At 29.9% G+C, this 10,648-nt stretch overlaps 1 protein-coding gene across 2 annotated transcripts in view; it reads left to right on the forward strand.

The window, feature by feature from the left end:
- The window catches only part of LOC107452238 (diuretic hormone receptor), a 240,918-nt gene extending 231,621 nt beyond the window's left edge, over positions 1-9,297 (forward strand). For both annotated transcript variants that reach the window (XM_087169169.1, XM_087169170.1), the window contains exons 11-14: positions 588-673; positions 1,635-1,767; positions 6,572-6,613; positions 8,937-9,297. In XM_087169169.1, the coding sequence (XP_087025295.1) occupies positions 588-673; positions 1,635-1,767; positions 6,572-6,613; positions 8,937-9,215 (540 nt within the window). In that variant the 3' untranslated portion in view covers positions 9,216-9,297. The remainder of the gene's footprint in view (positions 1-587; positions 674-1,634; positions 1,768-6,571; positions 6,614-8,936) is intronic.
- Positions 9,298-10,648: the final 1,351 nt, after the last annotated feature.

The raw sequence follows: 10,648 nt of genomic DNA on the forward strand, positions 1-10,648 counted from the left end.
AAACCTTTACCCGAAATCATATTTCTTTATGTGGGACATAAGGATACGCTTTCTTAAATAAGTCCAGACTTCTATATATCTTCCTATAAAATACCTACCTAGGTCTTCGCTATAAAATAACAAATATATAATACTATACGTGTATTCTTTTGTAGAACAGATCAATAATCTATCTTAATCAAAATCATTTACAATGAAGAATAAAATAAAGCCATTTTTTTTTTTACTTGAGGACAAAACTATTTCCAACTTCTGAGAATGAATCTAATTTAATCTAAATCTTTAAATCTTCTTTATATATATATATATATATATATATATATTTGTTTTTTTTTTTTTTTTTTTTGCTCTCAGATAAAACAGTTCAACGTTAAACCATAATATTAGTACCTCGAATCATAATACTGCGTGGTAAGCATACTTTAATACAGTGTTAAATTGAACTATAATATTGTGTAATCAAGTTTAAAAAGTTCAACATAGGCTGTAGGTAAATTTTGCCATATTCTAAAAAAAAAAAAAAGAATTCTCAGAGCAGCATGAATAGAAATAAAAAATATAATAAATATAAATATATTTTTTTTCAGATTAATACAATTTTCCTTATCAAAATCATGTGGGTTCTCATAACAAAGTTAAGAGCAACAAACACCATTGAATCTGAGCAATACAGGTTAGTATATATTAAACTATTGTATTAAACTAAACATTTTATACTGCATGTAACATAGGAGCCGTTGGAGGAACATGTCCCTCTCAATAATTTGAAATCTCTGCAAGTCCACCTCAATATTTCAAAATAAAGATTTCCCCCGAATTATTATCAAATTAAATTCCGTAAAGTTAATTCCTTAAAACAAAAAAGAGATAATAAATCTTTTTGCAGATATTTTGAATATTTAAGTTTTTTTTTCTATGTGTAAATTTAGAGAACTTTTGTGACTGTGTAACTTAATTTCGCACCCCTCAAAAATTGGGCCCTTGCGACCCTCATGCATGTATCCCAATCTTATAAAGTAATTTTCATCGTGATTATGTTCAACTAAGAAAACGACTTTCTACCTATGACATCTTTTTGCATGCTTTCACCCTCTAGCGTGTGGAGAGTCATGGGAGAAGGAAGTACGTTAGTTTTTATCTTGATTTTCAAATAGATAAAAACTTTTAAGTTAAGAGACTATATGGAACTAGAAACTACATTGAACATAGTTCTAAAAGAAAACGTCTAAAGAAATTTAAAAAACTATTTTTGACAATTAAATACGAAAAATATTAAGAAAGGGGAAAATATCGTAGTACATTCCTATTCAACGGAGAAGAGGGAAGGGAGTAGAGTCAAGACATGGAACCGATCTTCTCCCCAGATGGCGTATTCGAGCGTTAAGATTGCTTCCAGTAAGATATCAAAAAGTTGCTTCCTGTTTCTTTAAGTCGTTCATATTGTTCGAGATTTAATAAGCCCTAGTAAAATTTACTACACTTATTGCATTTTTAAGCAAATTTTTTCACATATGGACTATTTTTTTCCAACTGCATTAAAATGCTATACGAGTTCCAAATTTCATATTTTTTTTTCTTTCTTTAGAAGACTCTTTAAGGAATGCGTTTTTAATACTTGGTCTTTTTCTCTTTAGGAAAGCAGCCAAAGCTTTATTAGTTTTGATCCCACTTTTAGGAGTAACTTACATTTTAGTCATTGCCACTCCTAACCACAGGACAGGAGAAGTTATCTTTACTTTCATTCAGGCTACTCTTCTCTCGATTCAGGTAACATTTGAAAGGTCATTTTACGTAATACTAATTCATAATATAGCCGTGCGTGAAATTAAAAAAATGTGTTTAATATACTATTCTGTAACAAAATACAACAATTCAGCTTTAAATAACGTTAATATTAAAAGGATCTATATATAAGGCATGACCAATTATAAATTAATTTTTCATCATAAATTTGATTTTTTTAGCACTTATTTCTTTTACATTTTTACAATGGCAGCCAAACCATGTAAAACACGTGTTTTTTGATACATGATATAGATTTTTTTATATGTTCATAGTGCCCTACGCAAAAGTAACTTACGAACATAAGAAATAAGTTTCCCACCTCTAAGGGAATAACATGTACGGGCGCGCTCGTCTTGATAGAAGATACAACACAAAAGCTGACACATTTTACACAAGTGATAATACATTGTGCTGTCGTAATAATTGTCGTGTGCAAAATTTTAACTAATGAAATGCTTTGAATTAATATGCCATTCAATGGAAATTTTAATTTGAATACCAAACTAAATGACGTAAAAATGAAATTTAGTTTCAAAATAACAGGGTATTTAGGTTCTAGAGAACTTTCAAATTTTTTCCTGTTTTATTTAGGCAGCATAAAGTAAAAGCAATCTGCTTTGAAAGACCTGGAAAAAGAAGATATGCTGATTTTTAACACATTTCTGACTTATATAATCAGCTGAAAAGACTTGTTTTCTTTTCTTTTATTATTCGGGTCTACATATTCATGCGAACAATCATTTTCAAACATGAACCTTAGCAAGTGTAAATTAAGAAGTCGTGTTACTGATAAGAGCTTGGAATCATGCTTAAAATTAAAAACAACAGCATACATTCCTGAGTTACACAAACTTACCAAGGAGATGCGAAGCCATTATTCACTAAATGTTTGTTTATCAATATCATGATTTAAATTTTTGGGTACCTGACAAATTTATTTTATCAGTAAATATTATATCGTTATTAATTTCAGATTTTATTCGACATAACTTGTATATAGTTTAACCAATACTTAAACATTAAGTTAATTTTAGAGATAGTGTTAATTGAGAAAGATGAAAAGAGGATTTGAACATATAGAGAAGATGAACTAAAAAATATGTACAGTGCGGCAAAACATCGGATGGCCCTGAATAACTTTTTAAGTCATGATCGGATATTCAAGTTCTCGGACTCAATCTTAATGGTTCGAAGGGGTTACCTCAAATATACTAATTAATTAGTGCAGACGATATTTTAACTTACGAAATCCGACACAAAAACGTATTTTCTCCGAATAAACATATCTCTTTTTCGATGGATTCGGATTTTCTGACCCCCAAAATATAGGGGGCACCTGCAGTCTGGCAAATATGGTCCTCATGGTTTGGTCAAGAGAGTGATCCAAAGTTTGGATCCCTTAATATTAATTTTTGCGTATTTTACCATATCTCGCAAACTTTTTAAGCAAATTAAAAAAAAATTTTGCACACAATTATAAAATTCATTTATTCAAAGATAATTCCATGCAAAAAATAAACTTAAGTAAATATTTTTTATTATTTTATTTAATAATAGTCGAAACTTTTGAAATTTAATGTACAAAATTTTACGTCATTTTAAAGTACGTAATTTTACATAACAAAATACAAAATTTGAGTTAAATCGGCGGTATAGTACCTGAGGAATCAAATTTTATAGAAATTGTATATTTAAAATTAGATTCTTAAAAATGATGTAAAAAATTTTAAGCCTTATAATCGAATAAAATAATTACTGTTATTAAATAAAATAATAAATATTTACTAAAAGTTATTTTTTGCATGGGATTATCTTTGGGCAAACGAAATTCAAAATCGTGTGCACCCAATTCGATTAAAAAGTTCACGAGATATGATGAAATACACAAAAAGTATACACGGTGTGTGGCCAAATCTTTCATCAAAAAATAAGTACCTTTTAAGCGCTCAAAAAGTATTTTTAAGCACTATACACAGTAACAAAATGCAAAATAATTTTCAAAGACTTTACATGATCATAATAAAATGACTAGTTTCTGACAAAGAACTCCTTCTTTGATTATATTAGCGATTATAAAATGATCAAAAGACTTTTCGGTTCGATATCGGAGGTTGGAAAATGAAGCCTGAAATTGAGAATATTTTGCAAAATGCAGCAGAGTCGCACATAAGAGAGCAAAGAATCTCGCCGAATCAGCTCAGTCGACGCACATGTGGACTCGCAATTACTTCATCAAAGCTGTTACACGGTTAGCGCTTTCATACGCTACCTACCGACGGTACACCGAAATGGATTGTGGTTGAATGAATTGTAAAAACGTTGAATAGGACAATGCGAAATGCGTGGCGAAAATCGACATGGTAAAGAAAAAAATATCCTTTTCGGAAATGGAAAATTAAGCACTTTTTAAAAACACCCAATGAAAAAAGCACCTTTAAGGGCTTTTAGAAACGAAAATAAGCACCTTTAAAAAACGCTACGCACCACGAGTAAAATTAAGATTAAGGGGTCCAAACTTTGAATCGCTCCTTTGATCAAACTATGGGCCTATTTTGAGGGGTCAGTAATCCGTCAAAAAACATATGTTTTTCAGTCAGAGCTAGTACATTTTTGTATCTGATTTCGTAACTTAAAATGTCGTCAGCATTAATTAATTATCATAATTGATGTCATCCCCTTGAACCAGTAAAATTGAGTCCTAGAATGTGAAGATCCGATTATTAGATCAAAAGTTATTCAGGGTGGCCCGTCTTTAAAAACAACAGCATACATTCCTGAGTTACACAAACTTACCAAGGAGATGCGAAGCCATTATTCACTAAATGTTTGTTTATCAATATCATGATTTAAATTTTTGGGTACCTGACAAATTTATTTTATCAGTAAATATTATATCGTTATTAATTTCAGATTTTATTCGACATAACTTGTATATAGTTTAACCAATACTTAAACATTAAGTTAATTTTAGAGATAGTGTTAATTGAGAAAGATGAAAAGAGGATTTGAACATATAGAGAAGATGAACTAAAAAATATGTACAGTGCGGCAAAACATCGGATGGCCCTGAATAACTTTTTAAGTCATGATCGGATATTCAAGTTCTCGGACTCAATCTTAATGGTTCGAAGGGGTTACCTCAAATATACTAATTAATTAGTGCAGACGATATTTTAACTTACGAAATCCGACACAAAAACGTATTTTCTCCGAATAAACATATCTCTTTTTCGATGGATTCGGATTTTCTGACCCCCAAAATATAGGGGGCACCTGCAGTCTGGCAAATATGGTCCTCATGGTTTGGTCAAGAGAGTGATCCAAAGTTTGGATCCCTTAATATTAATTTTTGCGTATTTTACCATATCTCGCAAACTTTTTAAGCAAATTAAAAAAAAATTTTGCACACAATTATAAAATTCATTTATTCAAAGATAATTCCATGCAAAAAATAAACTTAAGTAAATATTTTTTATTATTTTATTTAATAATAGTCGAAACTTTTGAAATTTAATGTACAAAATTTTACGTCATTTTAAAGTACGTAATTTTACATAACAAAATACAAAATTTGAGTTAAATCGGCGGTATAGTACCTGAGGAATCAAATTTTATAGAAATTGTATATTTAAAATTAGATTCTTAAAAATGATGTAAAAAATTTTAAGCCTTATAATCGAATAAAATAATTACTGTTATTAAATAAAATAATAAATATTTACTAAAAGTTATTTTTTGCATGGGATTGTCTTTGGGCAAACGAAATTCAAAATCGTGTGCACCCAATTCGATTAAAAAGTTCACGAGATATGATGAAATACACAAAAAGTATACACGGTGTGTGGCCAAATCTTTCATCAAAAAATAAGTACCTTTTAAGCGCTCAAAAAGTATTTTTAAGCACTATACACAGTAACAAAATGCAAAATAATTTTCAAAGACTTTACATGATCATAATAAAATGACTAGTTTCTGACAAAGAACTCCTTCTTTGATTATATTAGCGATTATAAAATGATCAAAAGACTTTTCGGTTCGATATCGGAGGTTGGAAAATGAAGCCTGAAATTGAGAATATTTTGCAAAATGCAGCAGAGTCGCACATAAGAGAGCAAAGAATCTCGCCGAATCAGCTCAGTCGACGCACATGTGGACTCGCAATTACTTCATCAAAGCTGTTACACGGTTAGCGCTTTCATACGCTACCTACCGACGGTACACCGAAATGGATTGTGGTTGAATGAATTGTAAAAACGTTGAATAGGACAATGCGAAATGCGTGGCGAAAATCGACATGGTAAAGAAAAAAATATCCTTTTCGGAAATGGAAAATTAAGCACTTTTTAAAAACACCCAATGAAAAAAGCACCTTTAAGGGCTTTTAGAAACGAAAATAAGCACCTTTAAAAAACGCTACGCACCACGAGTAAAATTAAGATTAAGGGGTCCAAACTTTGAATCGCTCCTTTGATCAAACTATGGGCCTATTTTGAGGGGTCAGTAATCCGTCAAAAAACATATGTTTTTCAGTCAGAGCTAGTACATTTTTGTATCTGATTTCGTAACTTAAAATGTCGTCAGCATTAATTAATTATCATAATTGATGTCATCCCCTTGAACCAGTAAAATTGAGTCCTAGAATGTGAAGATCCGATTATTAGATCAAAAGTTATTCAGGGTGGCCCGTCTTTTTTTTTTTTTTCCTGCTAACCTTGTAGTTTTCAAAAATAAAATAAAAAATCTAATTTTTTTAATCAAAAAATGATACCGATCTTCTATTTTTTAGGGTTTTATAGTGGCAGTACTTTATTGCTTCCTGAACGGAGAGGTATGTAAAAATAAGCCACACTGTAAAAAATTCCTTATCAAATTACGGTAAAAGGGATTGGCACCCCAAAAGCCAGTACTTTTTACAGTTCCATCTTCACCGTAAAATCTTACGGAACAAAAATCTGATGTACCGTAATTTTTACTGTAATAATTATTGTAAAATTATTATGATTTAATATTGTTGTAAAAATTAAGGTATACATGTTATTAATTGAATATTACTGTAAAAATAAAGGTATAAAAAGATGCTGCAGTCAGGATGCCAATATTTTTTACTGGAATGTGATCCGGAATTTTTTACAGTTTTTTCTGACATTAAATATTTCACATAACTTCAATATAAATTTTTATTCTGTTATTTAATATGAAGCTTACGATAATTTTTTAATTACGAACATAAGATAGAACGGAACAAATTACTTGTTAATTACTTGGTGGAATTCCTGCCGTTGTTTTAATACCAGTTAGGCCTCGTGAAATATCTTACCTTAAAGCCAAATTGCTCCAATATATATTCTTTAAAAGTTTCATTTTTTAATGAAACAAATTCTATTTGTTATGAAAAGAATTTTGACTCCTCTTTGTTAGATTTCTTTCAAATAAATGTATACTTTATAATCATTTACACAATGAACAATAATCAGATTAACAAAATGTTAACGACATATTTCATGTTATTGCGCTACGTGCAGAAAACTCAAAGTAAAAGAATTACGTATGAAATCTCAAATAAAAAATACATGTATTTTAATTTTAATGGACTAAAAAATCTGAATTTATCAGACAGCATCTGGAAAATCTGAAAATATTTGATTTTGTCATATATAATGCCTAATATGTCAAATTAGGCTGAAGTGAACTATATAATTGAATTATAATTAATTTTAATTGGATTATAATTAATATATAGAATCACATATTAGAAAATGTTAATTGCATTATAGCAATCTTCGAAGTCTTTGTAAAGACATTCTTTAAAAGTAAATATGCTATGTTTGCAATTGTTTCCCAAAAATATTAGCAACGACTTTGTCAAGTAGGTTTTAAAAGATATGCGAGCAGAATACACAATGTTAGTTACTTGAGAAAAAATAAACATATATAAATATTTCGGGTGCTTTGCAACCGCAGTCTTTAACAAAATTTTATCGAAATTAATCTTTGCCTTTTTAGAATCTTTGTCAAAAAGGAAGTAAAAAAAAATATATATACACACTCACACTGGGGGGAATGTGCATTCATATTTAAGGGAGGAAAAAAGATTAACGTTATTAGAACCTGATGGACTATTCAATGAATAAGGCGCGGTTAAGAATATCAAAATCAGTTTGATTGCCGAAGGAAACTAAGAGGAGGTAAGAAGCGGCTGTTTGAAATTCATTTAAATTAATTTTACAATCAATTTGGTTAATAAAATTTAATTTCTTCTAGCTTAAATTTAGTCTGAATTAATTTAATTGTTCGACAAGTATTCTAAAATTATGCGTAAAGAGCAGTCATCAAAAAACACTTTGTATTAAAAGTAGTTGCCAATTTTCGGTAACTTCAAATACGATTTGCTGGGCTTGACAGAAGGTATGAGAGATGGAATCATTCCAGATTCTCTTCATTAACCATAAAAGTTTTTTTTTTTTAAATGAAGTACTTTAAACATATTTTTAGTTTTACATTTACTAAACAAAGTGCTACTTAATCACGACCCTTAATATATATTTTTAGAATTCTAATAAGAAGTGACGTAATAATTTGTTTATGTAATTTTTTGGGGGAAACAAATCAATGTTTAAGCGAGAAAAAACGATATTAAAACTTGATGAACTATTAACAAGGAAGGTCGGCATAAAATTATCAAAATCTATTAGCTAGAGAAAATTGGAAGGGCTTTGAAAGGTGCTAATTAAAAAATCTTTTCAGTTTCATCTGGCGATCAAAATTTCTTTTTTAGTGCCAATTAAACTGTTTTTTAATCTTGACATTTTCATTAACCTGTTAACCGGGGAATAAACTTTTGTTCAGTTCGTTTCACAATAGGAATTTCTTTTTAGTTATAAATAATATCACAACAGCTTAAGTAATTTCCTTGACGAAAAATGACGTTGTGCACATTGCAGTCGTAGGTTCGACATAATATTTCGTCATACCGAGTTAACAGGCAAATAGTTAACCAGATTTCGATAAGGTTTGTGTTCTTTCTTCTCATAAATACCAATTTGTGATTCTATGCGCATGTTTCTTTTGTGATAAGGATTCTAAAAATATATATTAAAGACTGTGAATGTCGAACACTCAGCAAAATCATAATTAATATTCAATAAATTTAGGTTCAAAATTCTGTAAGACATCGTTTGGAACGCTGGAAAATACGAAGAGCAGTGCAATATGGGCAACATCATTCCTTGAATTGCCGATCTTCACCACACGATGAGAAATTCTACCAAGGTCGGAATGTACGTGACAGTTGCATCAGTTTCGCTACTTCCACTTCTTTCATCAATTTCCAGTCAATTACAAGTCGTTCACCGTCTATTCCAGCTATCAACAAACTTGAAAACTGTTCATCTCACCCAGAAACAATTTGCGTCAAAGATGATATTGTGTGAATCAGAATTTTCGACATTGGCATTGTATATTTTATCATTTTATGTTGGTTATTATTGAATAAAACCAAGATCTTTTTTCGTGTACCAATTTTTTTTTTTATTAGATTTTGATGTTTCCTGTAAAACAAATTTCGAAAACATAAAAATTAATAAACTGCTGCGAGAATGGTTGAAGAACTTAGTGGCGAAAGTTACTATTGAGAAATAATTCAACAACGTAGAAGTTTTTACTGAGAGATATTGAAGAACTAAGTAGAAAAAAGTTATTAGTGGTCTTTTATTTAATTTTATTCTAGCAATATAAAAAATATAACATGAAAAAATATTCTCACATTAATAAAGCCGTTATTTAATGACAAGACAAAAAAAAAAATTATTTACCTCATTCAACTACCTTAAACTTTCAGATGTAACTTGGGGATTTGAAACTCTGGTGAAGCTTAGGAAACAGGTGCATACCTGCCAAAAATTTTATTTCTATATTTAAAGTGGTAGTAAAATGTATGCTTTCTATACATTCCTTGCATTTATAAACTTAATTTATAATCTTTTTGACCACCACTATTTCTAAAAAAATTAAGCAGATATATTAATATTTAGTACTGTAGTGGTAGTCCCCATGAGCTCTTTCAAATTGCAGCATATGTTTCTGCCTAAAATTGTAATTTAAATTCCACTTTACTACCACTGGGGTAAATCATCCCCGAAAGGATTAAAAAATGGCAGGTACGCAGGCGTAACTTAGGGATTTGAAAGTTAACTTTTCAAACCCCCAATTTTTTTAGGCAAATTGAGGGATTGACTTACACACCGGCAATAAAAAGGGACATTTGTTGATCTTCACAAATAGATGATTCATAAACAATGAGATAGATATAAATAACTCTGCGTCAGTTTACGTTTACAAATCACTCATTAGAAAACTATTTTTATTATGTTATAAACAATTAATTTTACATTTTTTCTAATTAGGTCCAGGTATTTTGTGTAAGGTTCGTTTTTGTAAAATTGTGAAAAAATTACTTGTCATTTGCGCATATAAAATAAACGTCAAGTCACATTCTTTCAACCAGGGTCCACTTTTGTGAATTTGTGCAAATAGGGTCCGTTATTGCAAAAAAACTTTTTCAAGGAGTTTTTAAATTGTAAAGACATACAAGATTATGCTCAACAATGTAAAATTGTAATTAAAAAATTAAGTTTTAAAAAATAAACAGCATTTGCAGCTACTAAATTAGCGATGCAACATATAAATATTTGGTATTCAGCCTATACTGCTGAATGCAGAATAATCATTTCGGATGAATAAAGGAAGAAGCGTCTGCCAAAGACAAAATTTAGTTCGTTTACATCTGTCTTTCTTCCCCCCCCCCTTCCTGGGAAGGGTTTATTTGATTAACAAACAAATTTGTGAAGGGTCCGATTAAAATATA

The sequence above is a fragment of the Parasteatoda tepidariorum genome, chromosome 8 (genome assembly GCF_982258835.1).
Source record: "Parasteatoda tepidariorum strain Cologne lab strain chromosome 8, Ptep-v5.0, whole genome shotgun sequence".
Lineage (NCBI taxonomy): Eukaryota > Metazoa > Arthropoda > Arachnida > Araneae > Theridiidae > Parasteatoda > Parasteatoda tepidariorum.